At 39.7% G+C, this 22,769-nt stretch overlaps 1 protein-coding gene across 1 annotated transcript in view; it reads left to right on the forward strand.

Moving 5' to 3' along the window:
• Positions 1-22,769, forward strand: part of SLC44A3 (solute carrier family 44 member 3) — a 47,284-nt gene that overhangs the window by 12,120 nt on the left and 12,395 nt on the right. Inside the window, exons 6-11 of the mRNA XM_087719281.1 lie at positions 459-628; positions 2,414-2,503; positions 5,596-5,720; positions 7,848-8,034; positions 11,634-11,799; positions 20,425-20,581. Of these exons, the coding sequence (XP_087575407.1) occupies positions 459-628; positions 2,414-2,503; positions 5,596-5,720; positions 7,848-8,034; positions 11,634-11,799; positions 20,425-20,581 (895 nt within the window). The remainder of the gene's footprint in view (positions 1-458; positions 629-2,413; positions 2,504-5,595; positions 5,721-7,847; positions 8,035-11,633; positions 11,800-20,424; positions 20,582-22,769) is intronic.

Here is a 22,769-nt window from a genome sequence, read left to right on the forward strand (position 1 = left end):
TAGCAATAGCAGTTAGACTTATATACCGCTTCATAGGGCTTTCAGCCCTCTCTAAGCGGTTTACAGAGAGTCAGCATATCGCCCCCACAGTCTGGGTCCTCATTTCACCCACCTCGGAAGGATGGAAGGCTGAGTCAACCTTGAGCCGGTGAGATTAGCACCGCTGAACTGCAGATAGCAGTCAGCTGAAGTGGCCTGCACCCTAACCACTGTGCCACCTCGGCTATTAATCAATGGGAAAGCCAGCAGGATGTTGCAGGTCCCAGGTTCTTAGTCAATAAGTGGCTGCTACCAGGTGGGGGGAGGATTGAAAAGGGTTGCAGGGGAAGGTTGAGGGTGCATGAGAAGCTGTGCATAGTATGGAAAGTGTATACGAAAGTACGAGGGAGTGTGTGACTTTCATTCCGGTGTGTTCACTTTTTAACATTTATTATATATATATTTTTTAATTGTCCCAGTTTATCATTTCCGCTGTTTAACCGATGTGTTCCACGGAACCACAAATGCTATTCCAATTTCGCACCTGTATTAATAGGTGTGGTAAATGAGGTAGACTTCTTTCATCGTATTCTGGGAGGGCTTATGGCAGGAAGAGATACAGTAATGGGACTGTGCATATTTTCATTAGGTAAGTTGAATCTCAGCTTATTTCATGTAAACATTATTTATATTTATCTTTTAAAAAGCTATTAGTGCATTAAAAGATATATGCTACTTTGCTCTGTTATTTATCTTCAAACAATAAAGGCAAAATTCCCCATGAAGAAAAATATATCTGATCATATATTTAGTTGAAAAATTCTCCATTCTCCATATCAATATGTATTTCAATGAGTAATAGAGGATTTTCTTATTGAAGTATATAAAAAGTAGAGAATGTTTATCCTAAAGAAAAAATGCCCATATTAACATTGCACAAATGAGATAAAATCTATTCAAAATCATAGCTAAGCCTTTATAATACTGACGAAAAGAATCCAGAAGGCTGTGCAAACTTTTGAATTCTGAATTTTTGCCTAAAGAAAAAATGCCCATATTAACATTGCACAAATGAGATAAAATCTATTCAAAATCATAGCCAAGCCTTTATAATACTGACCAAAATAATCCAGAAGGCTGTGCAAACTTTTGAATTCTGCAGAAATTTCTCTGAAAGGTATATTTTAAAAAAATGGAGTAGAGAACGAAGAATAGGAGCTGATGTAATTTTTTCAATATTTGTTCATAAAACACCGTATATGGTGTGCATAATAATTACCAGTCAAAATGTTTCATTCTAACACATTCAGAAGTGAGAAGCAAGTGAGATTCAGGTATAAATGTGAAGTGCTTGTGAGCATATAGTTCCATTCAGTAGTTTGTAAGAAAATGCATCTCAATATTAATTGATATGATTAATAAAAAAAAACAAAGGCTTCGTAATAATAAGAATTCTCTTAAGAACTGGGTGTTGTGTTTTTAAAATTCTTGTTTTTCAAGAAAGAGAATACAGGTACTTCTCACTTAATGGTCTTAGTTCAGTGACTGAAATTGGGGGAGACTTAGAACAGATTTTCATGGCAGCATCCCTACAGTGATGTTATCCGCGCACTTGGCAACCAACTCACAATTATAGTGGTCATGGAGTCTCACAATTATGTGAACATCACTTGCAACCTTCACTGATTGCTTTCAACAAGCGGGAAGCCACAGGTTACAAATGGCTATCAGCTGTGACACAGAAATGCTATCATAAGTTGGTGGAATCATGTGATGATGAACTGGCATTTGTTACCATTCCCAGCCCCAGTCACTGTTGGTAAACAAGGACTATCTGTAGTTCAATCATTATTAAAATATACTGACCCTTTTTCTAAATTATGTCTAAATACTAAATACTTTCACAATTTAGCAATTGATAATCTGCTAAGGTAAATACACGCTCACATGTTTCTTACACACACATACGCACCTATATATTTATGAATGATTATCACGTACACTTTTTGTTGATTCAGAAAGATTAATACATGATATTTTAGAATTACAGCATGTAATTCAGTTTTTACAAAGAGGGAAATAATTCTGCAAATGCAGTGAAAATGAACAGCATAAGAAACTTGGAAACTTGGTCATGTCTCCTTAAAAATAAACAATAATAATGAGCACAGTAGAATCTAAATAAAAAAATATGGTACTGAATTGGAAGAGAAACTGCATTAATTCCTATCTCAAAATGATAAGACCTGCATGAAGATATATAGAATTTATTGTTAAAATCAAAGACAGCCTGTGCAGCATTGGATCCTGTAATATTTGGCAATTAAGTTGGCAAGGAATGCAATTTCCATCTCTAGATGCAAAAACATTTTCCATGTACTCCACTTAATTGTCTTATTAAAATAAGAAATCTATTTCATTATTTTCATTGCAGTTTTGTCTGGCCTTATGATGTTAGCCTTCAGATGTATCAATATGCTCATCGTCCATATTTTTCTTACACTATTTATATTCGGATTATTATGTAAGTATTTATAATTATAATTTAATTTACAATTTAGCAAACCTGGCATTCATGCCAAATTCTTTTATCAGCAATTCCATTAGCATAAGGACTTTTCACTTCCTTTCACCCTGATGAAAATCTCCCATACCCTGAAAAAACATACCGTATTTTTCGGAGTATAAGACGCACCTTTTCCCCTCAAAAAAGAGGGTGAAAATCTGGGTGCGTCTTATACACTGAATACAGCATTTTTGGCCTCCTGAAACCCCACCTCCTTTCCAAAAATAGCTGTGCACAGCCTTTAGGGGGCTTCCAGAATGCTCCTGGGGGCTGGGGAGGGCAAAAATGAGTGAAAAATGCACCATTCTTTGCTTGTTCCCGCCCCAGCCCCCAGGAACACACTGTAAGCCTCTTAAAGGCTATGCATGCCCCCCCTTATTTTTTACAAAAAACGGGCCCATCTTTGTGAAAAATGGACCATTATTTGCTCACCCCCAACCCCCAGGAGCACTCTACAAGCCTCCTAAAGGCTATCCATGTCCCTTTTTTGTCAAAAAATGGGCCCATTTTCGCAAAAAATTGGATGTTTTTAAGAAATCTGCAGAATGCAAAAACTTTTTTTTTAATTTGCATCTTCAAAGTCTTGGGGCGTCTTATACTCTGGTGCGTCTCATACTTCGAAATATACGTAATCAGAAATTATGTTATGTAAAGAGCTACTTGCAGAAGAAAATACTTGAACATTCATAGTTCTTTCTATATTTCATTCAAAAACCACTAATAAATAAAGTGATTCAATGAAAAAATAGATCTGATTCTTCTGACACCTAGTTACAAAGTTCCAAAAACCAAGCTATTTATTTCACTTTTTTATTTATATATTTATTTTGTTCCATTCCATTTTACAAAAAATAAAAAACTAAAGACCTTGAAGGTCTTCTAATCCAACCCTCTGCTCCATCATTCAAGACAATTGACTGTTCTGTCTCTTAGAATGCAGGATAAGATAAAGTCTTGGGCTATCACTGGGGATAGATTGCCCTGTTCTGTGAAATAAAATGGCATGGGGGGGCAGAAATTGAACCTCTCCCTTATTGATAAATTGTGGTGTAATAGATCAGCTTTTTCAGCATCCAAAAAACATGATACATTACCAACAACCTGAAATCTTACCTAACTACCTTATATTACAGTAAGAACTGTAGGAAACTGAGGAAAATCGTTTTATTGAAACTCACATCAGTTTTGCAAAGTTTTTCTTATGTGAACATTCAGTTCCACACATTTTAAAGAGAGGACGTGATTTTCTGCCTAAAGTTTCCTCTCAAAAAGTTGTTTTTGATTTTCATTTTAACCAGTTAGTCGTTCTTCCTTCCATCTTTCCGACAATCTTTCTACCACTCAAGAATGATCTGCAACTGCCATTATTTATTATTAAACTTGCATGCCACCCATTTCATCAAAGGCGGCTCTGGGTAGCTTACAGTCATTGATTAAAATGCAATATAAAATATTAAATCAATACATCAAGAGCTTAAAATTTAAAATTTAAATTAAATTAAAATTAAGCAGGGTGGAGAAAGAGGGAACAAAGTGTGCACAGGGAAGAGTGGATGTTATCTACTCCGTTAGTCACCTCCAAAATGCCACGCCCTAATTGGGGCTCCAGGCTAGCTGGCACAACCAGGTGTTCAAGGCCAAAAGGGGAGGAGCAGATTTGATTTCACGGGGCAAGATGTTCCAGCGAGCAGGAGCCATTTGTCATTTGTCATTTATTTGACATTTATAGGCCGCCCTTTTCCCTGAGGGGACTCGGGGCGGCTTACAATTAATGGGAAGGGAGTGTAAGACAAAAACACAAGAAAGAAAAAAAAATGTGAATAAAAAATAAACCGATAAAACACAACATTCATTCAGCATTCGGGTGGGGCGAAGTTCGGGTCTTATCCCCAGGCCTGACGGGATAGCCAGATCTTGAGGGCTGTGCGGAAGGTCTGGACGGTGGTGAGGGTACGAATCTCCACGGGGAGATCGTTCCAAAGCGTCGGAGCTGCAACTGAGAAGACTCTCCTCCACGTAGTCGCCAGTCGGCACTGACTGGCGGATGGAATTCGGAGGAGGCCTACTCTATGCGATCTGATGGGACGAAGGGAGGTAATTGGCAGAAGGCGGTCTCTCAGATAGTCAGATCCACTACCATGGAGGGCTTTATGAATGGTGAGTAGCACCTTGAAGCGCACCCGGAGATCAACAGGTAGCCAGCGCAGCTCACGGAGGATCGGTGTTATGTGGGCGAACCGTGGTGCGCCCACGATCACTCGCGCAGCCGCATTCTGGACTAGCTGAAGTCGCCGGATGCTCTTCAAGGGCAGCCCCATGTAGAGCACATTGCAGTATTCCAGCCTAGAGATCACAAGGGCTCGAGTGACTGTTGTGAGGGCCTCCCGATTCAGGTAGGGCCGCAACTGGCGTACCAGGCGAACCTGGGCAAATGCCCCCCTGGTCACAGCTGACAAATGGTGGTCAAAAGTCAGCTGTGGGTCCAGGAGGACTCCCAAGTTGCGGACCCTGTCTGAGGGGTATAAATTTTGACCCCCCAGCCTGAGTGATGGAACGTTGGCCATGGCAGAAATGCATCTTCTTTGAAACTTCGATGGCAGAAATTACTTAGCTGAAGATTGTTTAAGGCAGGAGTGTCAAACTCACATCACGGTGTTGTCACATGACATATCACAACTTTCCCCCCCTTCGCTAAACTGGATATGGGCATGGCCAGCATGTGACACATCTGGACCGCAGGCCATAAGTTTGACACTTCTTCTCTAAGGAGATGCAAACCCATGTGGCTTCATACGAACCTAGTTATAATCAAACATCCTCAGCAGGTAATTGGAGTATGCATCAACATTATTATCTCACAAAAATGCAAACTAGAGTAGAATTTTAGTTTGCATTATCTTTTTTTTGTATCAACCTAATTTTCTTCTCTCTTTGGGACTGGAGTTGAATCATGCCGAGTAAATGCTTGATGATAAGCTTAATATGCCAGTGCTGCTCTTTTATTTTTCTTAAATTAAATGAACATTGCTGTATTTCTGTGTTTGTTCTAGTTGTCTCAGGTGTTATGTGGTGGCTTTATTACAATAACAGCAGCGGGCCCATCATAGAATTAGAAACTGAAAAAGAAAATATGAAATTATTATGTGGACTTTCTATTATATCTACAGTTTTTGCGGTAAGGCATCTATGTATATTATCATTAATATTCTATGGATACTTTATTTAATATAGGATACGATAGGGATTTATCAGAAGTATTTGCTAAAATTAAAGCCTATAGTTAATTTCTTATCTTTAGTTGCTTCTAGCAATTAAATTGCTTCTAGTAGGTATACATAACCTGTAAAAAGCTAGTGTTAATGCAGTTGAACTTACACAAGTCGGGATTTGCTGCAGATGAACTATCTTTCCTTATCCTAGTATGGCTATTATTGAACAACAATAACATAGAAACATGAACCTTCTGTCTTCTATCTGTTGCTCACTAGTGAATGCTAGGGGAGATGGTGCTGTCCTGTTACCTTAGTTCCTGCTGTGAATACCTGATCCACCTAAGGCAGAGCTGTCAAACTCGTGGCCTGCAGACCAGATGCATCACGCAATGGCCACGCCCACGCCAGGTTTAGCGTAGGGGAAGGGAAAGTCCCGATACGTGACGAAGCGAGTTTGACACCCCTGACCTAAGGTGTTGCTGTTTTAAGAGCCGAGGTGGCGCAGTGGTTAAATGCAGCACTGCAGGCTACTTAAATGCAGTTCTGCAGTTCGGCTGTTCAAATCTCACCGGCTCAGGGTTGACTCAGCCTTCCATCCTTCCTGAGGTGGGTGAAATGAGGACCCAGACTGTGGGGGTGATATGCTGACTCTGTAAACCGCTTAGAGAGGGCGGAAAGCCCTATGAAGCGGTATATAACTCTAACTGCTATTGCTATTGCTATTAAGTCATAAACACATCTCATCTACATGAATCTGAAACTTTTCAAAATATATTTGATTGACACATTTGTTTTTTACTATACCTTTCTTATAATAATTGCTGCTAAGATTTAATTATTTAAATACATGAAAATTAAGAGCATCACTCATAATATCCAAATAAGTCAGATTTCAGGGATGCCCGGATGTGGCTTTTTTTAAAGAAAATTAATCTATAATTTTCAGAATCTTTAGTGAAGACAGTTCGAAGATCCAGTTGATCAGTAATAGAACTTGATGTAAAATACACTGTACACAACTGACTCGAACCTTGTAGTAATAGGGCTAGGAATGTATTCATTTTTAAAAACAAATTACTTGATTCTACCAGTTAATGAATGTCAGGGTGCTTTGTTCGCAAGCTGAGGTAAAACAGACGCCGTGTGGCGGTAGAACTGTTTAGTAACGAACCAAACGTCAGAAACAACAAGCAACAACAGGGGCCGCCTGACAGCTATTTATATGACAGCTGTCAGCCAATCCGACGGCTGCAATTTCCGCGCCCACCGACAGGCGCGCTGGAGCCAATCAGTGAGGACCGAGCAGGCTCGGCCGAATTCAGGTCGTAAGTACGAGGACTTAACACAGGGTACAATGGAATAGGACATATTTAAGTTGTAGAGAGAGAAAACACACAGCCTGCTGCACTTGTGAATTGTACCGATGTGAATTAGGCTTTTGTGTCAATCATCAGATTCAATTAATAGAGAATTGTGGGCCCCAAGCGTCAGTAGTAGCAATGTTTTTGCCTCATTAACCCCTATACCCAGTTGCTGGCACAAGGGGGCAGCAGATATCTCAAGGAAGGCAGCTGCATTAACATTACACAAAAATATATATTTGAATAAACTTTTACTTAACATTTTTAGCATTGCACTTTTAAAGATCTTGCAGTGTTTGAGAAGTGACAGATCAAACAAACCACCTCATTTTTAATCATACATATACTGGTCTTTATATTGTTGCATTTTCCTGCTGTATAATTGTAGCTGTTTATATTTAGATCAGTTTAGAAAACTTTTAAAACAAGAAGTATCTAACAGAACGTACTCATTTGTTTAAGTTACGTTTAAGCTTTTTCCGTATAGAATCTATGGTTTTCATGGTGTATCTTCTTCACATTTCCTTGGGCAGAAGTATGGTGCAAAACCGTGATAATGTTATTGAAATTTTTATCTCTCTGGTGGTGCATTTATAATGTAGGTTTGTAAGACTACCATCTCAAAATTATTTGGTTAGTGGGCAAATGAAAAATTAAGTACAGTTCCTAGACTTGATTCTCATTTGGGTAATAGAAACATTCTAATGCATTATTATTTTCTTTTTATAGGTGATTCTAATTGTCCTGATAGTGTTATTAAGGAAGAAGATTCACTTGATTATTCAGCTGTTTCAGGCTGCCAATAAAATAATTGGCAAAGTCCCCTTTTTGTATTTTCAACCTATTTGGACGTTTATAATACTTATATTATTCTGGGTGTTCTGGGTGGCTGTGCTCCTTAGCTTAGGAACTGCAGGTCAGTAATGTTATATCAACTCTCTTTGCTAGATAAATATATCATTTTCCCCTGATGATCAAGAGTTATTAAAATTGTCCCAAGGTGTGTGACAAGGTCAGTGGTAGGTTTCAAAAAATTTTCGAACCTACTCTGTGGGTGTGGCCTCCTTTGTGGGAGTGGCTTGCCGGCCATGTGATCTGGTGGGAGTGGCTTGCTGGCCATGTGTTCTCTCTCTCTCTCTCTCTCTCTCTCTCTCTCTCTCTCTCTCCTTCCTTTTGTCTCTCTGTCCCTTTTTCCTTTTTTTCTTTCATCTCTCACTTTTTCTTTCTTTTTTTCTTTCTTTCTTCCTTTCTTTCTCTTTCTCTCTCTGTGTGAGTCTGTGTCAGTGATGGGTTTCAAAAAATTTTGGAACCTCTTCTGTAGGTGTGGCCTGCTTTCCGGGTCCACTGGTGGAATCTCTTCTAACCGGTTCGGTAGATTTGACGATTCTTGCGAACTGGTAGGAACCCACCTCTGGACAAGGTGTCCCAAAACTGTCCCAAGGGCTCTAGAACCAAGCTAGACCCTACATTGATTGTTACCTGATTATCATAGATTGGCTTAAGTTGTCATGTTATCAACAGCATATCCTAGCCATGTGTATTTTCTTCCCTTAGTCTCCTGTTATTTGACCTTAAGATAAAAACTGCATTTCCTGCAAAAAGAGAAAATGGAATTAAGGAGGCCTGGGTGTTTATGGTTAAGATGAACCCATAGTTCTTCAAGATGTATAGTATTGAATTAAGGAAATTTAATAATTTTAATTGTATAATTTAATACACCTGCGAAGGCAGTATTTTGTTTCGACTATGGAAATAAAGGAGAGGGTCAGAAGTCCACAGATCATATAGGTAAGGATTAGTATGAGTACAATTGTACGAGAATACAATATCAATGCAAAAATTAACAGTCAGCCAACTAAGTGCCTCCTTAGTACGAAGAAACAATTATTACTTAATTATGTTTTTTAATTTGCAAAACTTTAGAATGAAAAATTAGTTGAAAAACTATTCAATTGATGTAGATACATCCCCAGACCTTCCCAAATTAAAAAAAAACACCAACATAGGGATAAAGTCACAATGATGCTCTTCTGTTATCAAAAATTTGCAGTTGAACAGATACACCTATTAGTATTGTTTCTGCTATATGAGATTTTCCTCATTTCCCCCAGCTTGTTAAAATTACATGGTGTGAGATAGATCTTGATCCATTCAGGTTAGTTTTATATGCTGTCGCTGTGTCCCTCTCCAAAAGGAATGCCAATGCTAGGATTTAAATACCAAATTTAAATAATAAAACCATTCTGCAAGAATAAAAGCCACGAGGGAAATTATTTGTTGATATTTAAAAATGACTCTAGAGTACTCTATGGGTTGAAGTGAAGCATTATAATTATTTTATCTGGGAATAATTAAGATAATGAAAATAGGGTGATTTGTAAAATAGCATGGACATTTATTTTCCATATTACAGTGAAAACTATATCCATGTAGGTTTCCCTGGCAGATACCATCCGGCCAGTGGTGGGTTTCAATTTTTTTTTAGAATCTCTTCGTAGGTGTGGCCTGCTTTGTAAGAGTGGCTTGCCAGCGATGTGACCGGGTAGGAGTGGCTTGCCAGCCATGTGACTGGGTGGGCGTGGCCAACTTGTAAAATGTGGTGAAACTCACTTAACAACGCTCTTGCTTAGCAAACAAAACGTTGGCTCAGAAACTCTGGCATTTGAAGCACACACGTCTTAGCGCTGTCAAGTTACAAGACCCTTGCACCCCTAACCCTTTAGGGGAAAAAAACCCCAGGGGTGTTCAAACCTGACAGCTTTAAGACTTGTGGACTTCAACTCCCAGAATTCCTCCTCTCGCTCTTGATCTTGATGATGTGTGGACGGGCGGGGGGGGAGGGAGCTGGAACCGGTTCTAAACGGCACTGTAGATTTGTGGAACCTCTTCTATAGAAGAGCTTAGAACTGGCAGGAACCCACCCCTGCATCTGGCTGAAAAAAAATGTGGGCTCTGATCGACAAAACTAGTCATTTGGTGGGTGTGAGCTTTATCCTCAAGTGACCTTGCTCTGATCCAAACCAAATCTAATTATGATGCTGGTTTAGGCTTCAGGATTCAAGTAGCTCTGGATTCAGTGCCCACAAACCTAATGGATGTTGTTTGCTCCTTGTATGAGAATCTAAGCCACAAGGTCACATTGCTTGAAATGGGGGTTCTGAAATATAACATTAAATGCTGCTCTTATGTTCTACCACTTAAACCTCTAGTAGATATTTTAAAATGACTATATAGCAATAGCAGTTAGACTTATATACCGCTTCATAGGGCTTTCAGCCCTCTCTAAGCGGTTTACAGAGTCAGCATATTGCCCCCAACAACAATCCGGGTCCTCATTTTACCCACCTCGGAAGGATGGAAGGCTGAATCAACCCTGAGCCGGTGAGATTTGAACAGCCGAACTGCCGAACTAGCAGTCAGCTGAAGTAGCCTGCAGTGCTGCATTTAACCACTGCGCCACCTCGGCTCTATATAACACTATTTATTGTGTTCTGTCATTTTAAGATGGAAATACAAATTAGTAGATGCGTGTGACTGAAAAAAAAAATTGGCATTATCAATGGTCATGTGCAGTTTTCCTTTAGCTGACCTTAGCTAATGTGTTGTTAGGTTACAAGGAAACACTTTCTATAACCTTGAAAAGACAGCTGGCTCACCTTTATATGTAGGAGTGTGATTTGAAGGTCACATATTTCCTAGACAATGTGCTTCACTTAGAATACTTATAAAGCTTTATCTCTTTCAGCCCCTGCCCAGGCATCAATTAGGAAGCAGTTAGAGGTTCTAATTCATAAATGGACAGTTTATGTCTGAAATTGATAGAACGGTAACAGCCACTAGATCTGTTAGAAAGTTTTTCTTGTTTGTTTTGCATTTCTTTCCCAGGGTAAGGTATTCAGGAAAAAAAAATACGACATGAATACATTACCCTTTTCTCTATGTATGCATTTTCTAGTACAGATGCATATTCTTGTCAGCTTTTGAAATCTTTTTAGTTTTATAAATCTTTGTTTTCTCTCCATGGAATGTTGAGCTTTATGTTAGCTATATTTAATATCTTAAGTTATAATTGATACAGGCAGTTCTTATTTAATTACCGTTTCATTGCTACTTCACTTCACCTAATAAAACGGAGTTGCTAGTCACAAATGTCATTGTTATGAAAGGACTACCTGTATATATACAAAGCTGTCTCAGCGTTTTAAAAGTTTATAATTGTAGCTCATTTTGATGTCACTTAAACATTTTGTGGCTGTACTTTGTTCCTTTTTTAAAAAAATCTATCCATAATTTTTATTTTTTATTTTAGTATAAACATCGTGCCTTAGTCTGACATTTATCTTGTTATTCATTTTTATTGTCGATTGTTTTTTTTATCTACAATCTGTTTCAAATATTTCCATTACAAATTGTTTCTAAAATATGATAAATGGTCAGTTGAATAACAGCTGAGTAAGCTAAAAAAAGGACAGTAAAAGAATACTGATTTCTATTCTTTGTGCCTTAAATTTATAGGCAGCGTGCAAGTCATTCCAGGAGGCCAAGTGAAATACAAAATTCAATTTGGAATCCGCTACATGTGGTGGTATCATTTACTGGGGCTTATCTGGACAAGTGAATTTATTCTAGCATGTCAGCAGATGACTGTAGCTGGGACTGTAGTTACTTGCTTCTTCAACCGGTATGTACAACAGTTAATCTAATTGCTAAAAACCTTGTTTCTTAGCTTACTTTTACTGTATTTTTAAGATATTTTTTTGGAGGGGGAGGAAGAGAGGGAGATCAATCCTGTAAGCATATATAAACAAGCCCTCTTGAAGTCAGTGGATTCCTTTCTCTGTAAGTAAAACAGGATTATATAATTATTGAGGAATGTGATGAGAGCAGTTGATCTTTATTGGTTGATGTTCTATTCTGTGAACTAAGTGGCTTTCTTTCAAATCTTACTTGTCTCATTAATTCAGTGGCTGCATTCATGCCTAACACAATGTATAATTTAGTAGTACATCAACAGGGTTCAGACTTCTGGACTTTCCCACACTGCTTATGCTATTCTGGCATGACTTTGGAGAAATGATGATAAACATTTGCTGTTTTTCAACTAATAGCAGTTCTCCATTGGATACAAATTAGAGTGGACTTTAAATTAATGGTTTGTTTTTATCCAGAAAGCTCAAATCTTGTTTGTAATCCAAGGTTGTTATTAAACTATAGTTAAATGAGTGCAGATTGTGATGTATGTATGTATGTATGTATGTATGTATGTATGTATGTATGTATGTATGTTTTCGTAGATTTTCACGGGTGTAGGTATGCTGGTCTTGTTGTATCCGGGTCTTTTCCCATGTAAGTTTGAGATTGTCTTGGCAACATTTCGGCGAGGTCTCACTCGCCATCTTCAGGCTGGGTTTTGGGCTTAAAGAGTGTTCGGAGCTGCCATCTTTCTATAAATCTTGGTGGGGGTGTGTGGAGTGCTGACTTTGTTTCAGTAAGTGGAATGATTTTGTGTGGTTGTATCATGATTGGTAGATTGGTGCTGGTATGTATGATGGTTGCAATTTCCCAGGGTCATGTGATCAGCGTTTGCCACCTTCTGACAAGCAAAGTCAATGGGGAAGCCAGATTCACTTAAGCACCATGATACCAATTTACCAAGTGCAATGATTCACTTAACAACTGTCTTGCTTAGCAAAAAAAACTTTGAACTCAATTATGGTCATTTCTCAAGTCCTACCTGTACTATCAGAAGAATTTCTCAGATAGCAGTCCCTAAAAGCTTCTTTTTCATTAAATATTGTACATACTGAAATGTTCTGTCCCCCCTTCTCGGCTCGTTAACAGACAACAGGCAGACAAACGTAAAAGGAACTCTCTTTATCAGTTCTCGGCTCAGACTGGCCGCGAGCCCAAAAATAACATAAAGTCTCTGACGAGATTACAAAATACCAAACAAAAACTCTTACAAGCAATGCACTTCTCCAAGTGTATCCTTGAATCAGGGTTACAGAAAACAAAGCACTTCTCCAAGTGTATCTTACATAAACCACGACCAATGATCAATCAATGTTGAACGAACCAAGGAACGTTGACTCCTGCAACCAGGGCGTGGCGCCATCCGTCCTTTTATTCCCCAGAACACGCAACTAACGATCCCAAGCTGCAGTGTTAATCTTGCATCCTGAACAGACTCACAGAAGACGTCTGCTGAGTCACAACACTGAAATATCCTGGCTTCACAGTTCTCCATTGTTTCCATGAAACTTTGAGTTTATCCCCAATTAGAACTGGAATTCCGATTTTTTTATGTTTTGCTATTTGGTTAATAACACAATGTGTTTTAAATTGAAACAATACATTTAGATTTTCTCTTGTATTTCTCACCCTCTTGCATAGATAAACAGATTTGTGTGTTTGAATTAACCTGCCTGCCTTACACAGAATAGTTAATCTGTAGTGAGTTGATTTGAACATTAAATTCATTTGCCAGGTGGTTCTGTCTTTAAATATTCTTACGTGGCACAATAGCTCATTCGTAGCTAGAGTGGGAATCATCAGTCACAATCCCAGGAGTGTAAACTAAGATTGGAAAGTAAGAAAAGATGCAAAAAGAGGATCCTGGTAAAGTATTGTTGCTATTTGTCTGCTTCCGTACAAAATGCCCTAGGGGTTGAGCTCATGCATTACAGAATCACTACTTCATAAGTTTCAGTTCTATTTATAGCAGGTATGTCTCACCCCTGTTAGATATGAAGGATTTTGGTTAAATTCTTTCCATTTCATCATTTTTATAAAATGTCAACATGGTGTGATTATTTTACTTTCAGTAGCTTGGTGAGGAGAGAAAGAAGGAATTCACACTAATTATATCCAGTGATGCGTAATGTTTTTGTTTTGTTTTGCTACAAAATATGTAATTTAGATTTGTATTCAGTTTGCAAAGAAATGTAAATATTATGTCTTGCGTCTGAAAAAGAGTTTCATTTTTCAGACACGTTCTTTTTAGAACATAACTAAGGATTCTGAGCATCTACACAGGACAAATACTGCTTAGGATACTTTTAGAACACACAGAATTGGTTCACTGTCAAATGCGTGCTCCACAAAAGCGCGCCGACAAAACCGCCGCGACAAAACAGTGAAGACGAAATCGCGCCCACAGAAGCGCACCGATAAATGCGCGCCGACGAAAGCGCGCCATCAACAAACAACATAATACAACGTAATAACCCTAAACCTAACTCTAAACCTAACCCTAACCCTTACCTTAACCCTAATCGTGCTTTCGTCGGTGCGCATTTATCGGCGCACTTCTGTGGGCGCGATTTCGTCTTCGCTGTTTTCGCGCCACGGTTTTGTCGGTGCGCTTTTGTCGAGCGCGCATTTGACGGGTCACGCACAGAATTATAGAAGATTTTTTCATAAAACATTAATTTTTAACACTGCATCCTATTATCATCCTTTTAACCGGAATGTATAGGATAAATAATTTCGGACTAGTTTCGGCAAGAAATGTTGATTTGACCAATATTTCCTCTAATGAATACCTTTCTGTTTTTTACTATTTGTTTGAATCTCTTTCAAATATGATTGTATCATGTCAGAACGAAACTTGACTCTCTTAATACCACTAATAATTGTAGAAATTACACCGTAGGCGTTTGAATTGAAAACCTTACACTTCCAGAGGGAAATGTGAAGTGCCGCTAGTGCTGATCTCTCTTCCTATTATTTGCTTCGTCAGCATGTAGAAAATGAAATGGTTCCATATAGTAGAACAATGTTATAAATATAGAAAAGAAAAAAACAACAATGTTATTCACATATTTCGTGGGAGGGACATGAACAAGAGCTTTGTTTATCACAGTCTGTATAAAGCTTTCCTTTTTAGCTAGTAAACAGTTACAGGAAACTGGAGAGACTTTAGCTTTGCAAATCTGCTTCCTTACTACGCAGTCCATTAGGCACTCTCCTCTTTTCTCCTAAGCAGAATTAAAAACTGGGGAGGGTTGTGAGTTGTTTCAGCTGGAGTTACCTATTGCAGGAGACATCTGTTTGACCTAAAACAATAATAATGAAACATACTTTTAAAAAAAAATTTTTTTGATGAAAGATGCATTCCTTAGAAACGGTAATGAAAACGAAGGGTTCAGATAACATTATGCTATATATAGTTTGTGCAAATAGGCTCTGAATATTCAAATATATACCGTATATACTCAAGTATAAGCCGAGTTTTTCAGCCCACTTTTTGGGCTGAAAAAAGCCGCCTCGGCTTATACTCGAGTCAGTGAAAAATTTGCCCGAAACGGAGGAGAAAAAGGGGCGGGGCCATGCCACTGGGTGACGCTCGTGAATGGCCCGGCGCCCCTGTGAGTTTCCCCTCCCTCTGTGTCAGTTTGCCGCGCAGCGCGCACCGCACCATCCCCCCTCCTCACGTTCTAATGTAATGCAGGGCTGTCTTACGATTCCCCTTCCTCCCCCTCCTGCCACTCTGCAACGATGTCCCACCTCCTCCTTGTTATGGCAAGCAGCCACATAGCGATGTCCCACCTCCTCTGGTACAGTGATCCAATGATAGGAATCACTGTGCCGTGTGTCATAGGAGGCGGGACATCGCTCCCGCGGCTGCACGGGACATCATTACCGGTAGCTGCTGCATTTCCCACCCTAGGCTTATACTCGAGTCAATAACTTTTCCAGTTTTTTGTGGTAAAATTAGGTGCCTCGGCTTATATTCGGGTTGGCCTATACTCGAGTATATACGGTAGCTAGAATTTTACTTTAACAGATAATACATTTTTGGAAACTTGATTGTTTGGCAGAGTACTTCAATAAACATGCACCAAGGTTCAAACTCAGCCATCAAATTCATTGATTCTCCTGGGGGGAAGGCTTTTATCCTATATCACCATTTCTAAAATTTGAATAGTATTCTTCCTAGTATTATTTTGTTGCAAAAGCGTTGCTTGATCGTTAAGGATGTCTGAGGAAAATAAGCCCTGCGTAATTCTCTCCTACTAAAATCAGTAGTAGGAATGCTGGACGCTAGCTTTAAACTTGTAAAGCTGCTGCTATGGGATTGAGTACCTCTCAGATTTAAACAAGGAGCAAATGCCATTAATGTATTTTTAAAAAATTGTAACAGCAAGAACAATAAAGCACATATGAGAGTAGTTGTGCTGTATCCATCGTGAAGACAGTTTAGGAAAATGTTGCTAAGACAGCAGCCCCGAAGCGTTTTCTCAAAGTGGTGTTTCCTTCAATCCCTCTTAAATGTCATACAATATTTATATGATTCCACTACTGGAAACAACATGAGAATTGCCCTAGTTTCAAGCCTCAGCATATTATATGATGTTGAATTCGCAATGCTGGAGAAGATTATATGTGTCAGTAGACTAGCTGATGGCATTCTTTAAGTCCCTATTATTTTTGCCAAAGATTGGGTGCTTTATATCTTTTGTATATTTGGCTTGAGTTTAGATCCAAAGAATAACATCAGGCCTTTTCACATTTTTCCTTGCCAAGAAAGAGGCAAAGAAATTATTGGTTAGAATCAAAGAATTTCTAGACATTTCAGAACATACGGTTTGTGCACCTTAATTATCGAATCTTACAAGTAAAAGGCAATCAAGCCAAGAAAGTTTCTTCTTTTAATGTCTGTATGAAATTAACTACTATTGAATGCATAATCCCTCACATATATCAAATATTGTACCCTTGGTTTCTGTACTAATTCAACTATGAAATCATAATATCTTCGGATGCTACGTGAAATTTCAAAAGGGAGTGCTTATTAAGAGGCATTTTGATTTATCTCAATTGAAACTGAGATTTTAAAAAAAACTTATTTCAGACAGAGGACCATTTGAAATATGTTAATAATTATTTTATACAAAAATCCAGTCACTACCCTTAAATAGACTTGTAGGCTGGATGACTAAAATATATGCATACCACTTTTATGGTATTTCCTATTGAAAATACTGAAACACAGGAAAAGCAGAACAGCCGTTTAGCTGTAGTGTAGCAGTAAGAAATTTTTGTGGGTCCTTGGGAATTTACGTTAGAACAGGCATTTTGGGGTGGGTGTTCTTTTGCCCTGGCAAAATAGGTTTTCTTGAATCTAGTTTCGTTTACTTCACTATGTTGCAGTATTCAGTATTGGTTAAACGGGAGGGTGTTTAATTCTAAATTCTGTTTTTCTTACTTTATTTAGTTTGTTTTTCTTTTACCCTTTTTATAAGAAAAAATTCTGAAAGGCTTCACAAGCAGCGGGCCAGTGCGTGAAGCTTCATTTGCGCACGCACAGGATTAGGTTGCACACATGAAACCATCGCTGCCCCCGCTGTTATTCCATGAAGCCAGAAAGGTTGGGGACCTGTTCTGACCCCCCTCATTCCACACCAAAACACACTCCGAGCCAGAGATAAATTACGGCATTTAATTAACAGACAAACAGGTCCTTGGCAGCAAACCGGCACAGACAAGCTTGGGCAGCAATAAACACAGATAAGGCTTGGCAGTAATCCAGCCTGCCAAGCTCATACAATGTTCTCCGACATTCGATTCTGTGTTGACTTCTGCAAAGAGGGCCATGTGCACAAGTAGCCTTTTTATAGTCTGGAGAGGAGCCTAATGACCACCAGCTGAGCCCAATTACCTCCTGTAATTGCGTAATTGTTCCTGACGCCTAGTAGCTCTTCGATGGCGTGCATCCAGGAACAACTCACTACTGGCCTCCGGCTCACTCTCCCTTGTCTCCTCCCCACTGGTCCAAGGCTCAGGTATCTCCTGGTGGCCAACCAGCCTCTCTGCGCCCTGCTCGGAGTCGGAACCCTGTCCAGGGTCCTCCACATCCTCCAGAGCTGACTCAGAGGGCCCCTTGCTGCCAGAGTCTGGTGGCAGCTCCAACGGTCCCCTGCTGGGCCACAACACGGACCACTGCTTTATAGCACTCTCAACGGTTTACAGGGTCAGCTTATTGTCTACAACGATCTGGCTTCTCATTTTACCAACCTCAGAAGGATGGAAGGCTGACTCAGCCTTGAACCGGTCAGGATCGAACATCTGGCTGTGGGCAGAGTCAACCTGTCATACTGGATTCTAACCACTACATCACCAGGGCTCATATTGCTACTATCGTTGCTTTCTTTTGCCACAGTCAGTCTATTTCTGTTTGCAGTCTTTGTATTTCGTGATTTTCTTCAAGTTCTTTCTCTTCTGTTTCATGTTTCCAGATAATACCATGACCACTTTCCAAACATTTTTATCATTCTTGTCAACAGTTGTTAAGTCTGAGGTATTTTGTGCCAGGTGCTGCCTGTTTGAATTCTAAAGTCCTAGAGCACTTCTTCTTTTTTCTATTGCTCTATTTTTCTGATGTATTTGGAACATTCCATGCCCACCTATTTTTTGGGGGGGGTAAATATTTTGTAAATATCAAATTTGTTGCAAGGATGAAGGGCATGTTTCATTGTCACTATTTTTCTTAATTATTAATCCATTATTAAATTTATTTGCTGCCCATCTTGCTATTCAAGGTGACTCTGAGAAGCTCTTTCCTTCTCCTATTTTTACTACAACAATAACCCTGTGAGGTGAGTTGGACTGAGTCGGAGTGACTGGCTCACACAGTTACCTAGTTGGCTTTCATGACTAACGTGAGATTACTTGAAGATAGGTGCAGTGCAGTGACGTTCGGTGAGGTTTATGGCTGGTGAGGCAAGCTGGCAAAAGCCGCCCCAGCGCTATGTCTGACATAGAGGCGGGACGCCTCTATGTTGGACATAGCGGCAGAGCAGCTTTTGCCTCTAAGCGCCCGGGCAGCAGACAAATTACTTACAATAATGCAATTACTTACAAATTACCTTAATTTTGAATTCCTCCCCCTCCCTCTGACCCACATGCCTTTTCTAGCTGTTTCACAGAGGATTTCAACTCTGCTCTTGTCTGCCATGATGAAAATGTAAAAAGGAAAAAGGCAAAAAGGCAACGCAGCCGCGCGAGTGATCGTGGGTGCACCCAGGTACACCCACGTTACACCTATCCTCCGCGAGCTGCACTGGCTACCCATTAGTCTCCAGACTCGCTTCAAGGTGCTAGTTGTTACTTATAAAGCCCTACATGGCATCGGACCTGGGTACCTGAGAGACCGCCTCCTGCCAATTACCTCCCATAGACCAATCAGATCGCACAGACTAGGCCTCCTCCTGATCCCATCTGCCAGCCAATGTCGGCTGGCGACTCCCCGGGGGAGAGCCTTCTCTGTTGCAGCTCCAGCCCTCTGGAACGAGCTCCCCATGGAGATCCGGACCCTTACTACCCTCCCGGCCTTCCGCAAAGCCATGAAGACCTGGCTGCTCCGGCAGGCTGGGGGGCTGTTGAAATAGTCAGCCCCACGGGAACTATGAATGTTGTGTATTTTAAATTGTTATTTGTCTATTTATCCCCTTCCTTTGTTTATTGTAAGCCGCCCGGAGTCCTTCAGGAGTGGGCGGCATACAAGACCAATACATTCCATTCAATGTGGCTTCTGTTGTGTTTTTCCGACGCAGCTGGCAGGCGGGGCCAGAGCCACAGGCTCCTGATTAGCCCGGGTGCGCCTGCCGGCTGGCGGGACAATCACTAGCCACCTATTGGCCAGCTGCCTGACAGCTGTCATATATAAATAGCTGTCAGGTGGCCCAAGTGCTGTCCGTGTTCTGAACTTGTTCGTTGCTGTTACCTGTTAATAAAGTCGTTATATTTTACCTCACGCCTCATATCTTAAAGCTTCCCCATTAACTTTCTTGTCAGAAGGTCACAAAAGGTGATCACATGACCTTGGGACACAGCAACAGTCATAAATATGAAGCATCTGAATTTTGATCATGTGACCATGGGGATGCTACAACAGTCATACGTGTGAAAAATGGTCATGGCACTTTTTTCAGTGCTGTTGTAACTTTGAACCGTCACTCCATGAACAGTTGTAAGTCGAGGACTACCTGTATAGTGTAGCTTCTGAAATGAAATTGACTGAATGAACAGAAATGATGAAATGATACAAAATTCAAGTTGATCAAAAGTGCTGTTTTATTTATTTATTAACAAAATGTATATGGTCGCCCAATTTACTCTTCGTGACTTTTGATTTTTTTTGCAAGGATAAAACCCCAGTTCATTCTTGGTGTATTAGAAAATGGAAACACTTGTAAACACTTGAAAGTATTTTCAAACTATTGGATGAAGATTCTGATAGTTTACATTGTGTTTATATTTCATTTTCTGTACAGTTTTTCATGTTGTTTATTTTTCGTTGTAGAAACAAGAGTAAACTATCAAGTCATCCAATCCTGTGTTCCATATCAGTTCTTTTTTGTTATCATCTGGGAACAGTTGTCAAGGGGTCCCTTATAATCTGTATCACGAGAGTCCCAAGGATTGTTTTATTGTCTGTTCATAACGTTCTGAAAAATAAGGTAGGCTCCTACTTTTGATTTCTAACACCGCAGCATAACAATTGGGCAAATAAGTTGTAGAAATGTAATATCTAAGTAAGGAATGCAAATAGAGTCTTTCTTTATTTGCTTACTTTTATATTGGACTTTATTACTAAGCCTTATCTCAGCAGGCAACAGCTTAAAAAGCAATAAATTCCATTGTAACAGATTTACTATGAGAAGGATTCATATCCTCATGATTTGCTCCCAATCCCTGATAGCTAGAAAAAAATACTGCACAAACTTAAAAAAGTCTGTTTAGGTTAAGGCTAATTATCTTTGAGGGGAAGATGAAAATATATATATATTATGAGTGAGTCAGAAATGGAGGGTATGTGGATTGATCTTTCAACTTTGTTCGTATCATCACCCCTTGAGTACTTAAGTTTCCAGTGAGACAAAATGAAAGAAATTTCCAGAACTTCCTATATTAAATTGGAAGGCTGACAAGTATGCAATATTAGGTTTATACACATAGATCAAATTAACCAGAAAGTAGCAGGAAAATGTGCAGGATTTCATCTTTCTCATTCATGTTGCCCTTCACGTTGCTGTAATTTAGGTGTCAAGGAAAGACAAGTATGCTTTGATAATATTTTGCAAATAATGATGTAGTTCGATTTGGTTCACCGACAAATGCGCGTGCGACAAAACCGCGGCGAGAAAACAGTGAGGACGAAATCGCGCCCACAGAAGCGTGCCGATAAATGCGCGCTGACAAAAGCGTGCCATCAACAAACAACGTGAAAACAACGTAATAACCCTAAACCTAACCCTTACCTTAACCCTAATCGCGCTTTCGTCAGTGCGCATTTATCGGCGCGCTTCTGTGGGCGCGATTTCATCCTTGCTGTTTTCTCCGTGACCCATCAAAACCGCGGTCCACTAAAGCGCGCCCGATCAAAGCGCGTACCTGACATCAGCAGCAGCGCGACAAATAAAATTAAAAATAAATTAAAATTAAAATAAAAATAAAATTAAAGCAAGCCGATTCACGTAAAGGTAAGGGTTAGGGTTAGGGTTAGGGTTAGGTTAAGGGTTAGGGTTAGGTTTAGGGTTACGTTAAGCGTTAGGGTTAGGTTTAGGGTTAGGTTAAGGGTTAGCGTTAGGTTTAGTGTTAGGTTTAGGGTTAGGTTTAGGGTTAGGTTAAGGGTTAGGCTTAGGGTTAGGTTTAGGGTTAGGTTTGGGGGGGTTAGGTTTAGATTTACGCGTTAATTTTAAGTTTACCGCTCACAGGGTGCTGTTTTCGTCGCGCTGTGATGACGTCACGTACGCGCTTTCGTCGAGCGCGCTTTAGTCTACCGCGGTTTTGTGGTGGAACCATTTTCTCGCCGCTGTTTTGTCAGTGTGCTTTTGTCGGATGCGCATTTGACGGGTCACGGTTTGGTTTGGTGTCTTTGGGTCACAAACCAAAACTAGTTCTTCCCCTTCATCATTGGCATTTCCCATAAGTGTAAGTGATGGAATTTTAACTTGGGGGGGGGGAGAGGGGAGAGCAAAGGGAGGATTAGACATTTGCTTTCCCTTCTTGGTAATTTTGGCCATAATTGGGGCAATCTGCATCTATTTCTTAAGGTTTTAAAAAACTTAAGTGGGAGAGCTGCTGGAGAGAGCTCATGAAGTTTACTTGGATGCCAGCCAGGAAGAAGAAGGCCACAATCCCCCCCCCCCAACCCAGTTATGTAACCAGAACATTTATGGCTGTTTGCAAAATCTTGGATGATGTTTATGACATTTCTGCTGAAAACCAGCAGTTCTGGTTTATGCCAGAACTACACCCGTAGCAAACCTCTGTTTATTTAATGAACCCAGTGTTCTTTTTACGACTCCTGCATTTGCTTAACAACTGCTGCAAAAAATGTAAAATTGCGTTGATCACATGAATGACCTGTTTTACAATCATCACTTGTGACCATAATGGGTAGACTCCATTACGATCCTAACTCAAAAACTCCCTGGAGTGTTGTAGATACTGTATTCTTTACCCTGGTTCATTAGCAAATGAGTGAAATGGTTTGTAGAAGAACCAAAATTATTCACTATATGTTGCTGGAACTTTTCAAAGATCCCTTAAATGTATTTCAACAATAACTGTGAAATTGTTTATATTGCTATATAGTGTCCTATCATCAAACTTTTCTGGTTTCTGATCAATGATGTTCCCATT

The sequence above is a fragment of the Thamnophis sirtalis genome, unplaced genomic scaffold, assembly GCF_051295495.1.
Source record: "Thamnophis sirtalis isolate CommonGarterSnake01/CBP01778 unplaced genomic scaffold, rThaSir2_p1.2 scaffold_7, whole genome shotgun sequence".
NCBI classification, from domain to species: Eukaryota; Metazoa; Chordata; class Lepidosauria; order Squamata; family Natricidae; genus Thamnophis; species Thamnophis sirtalis.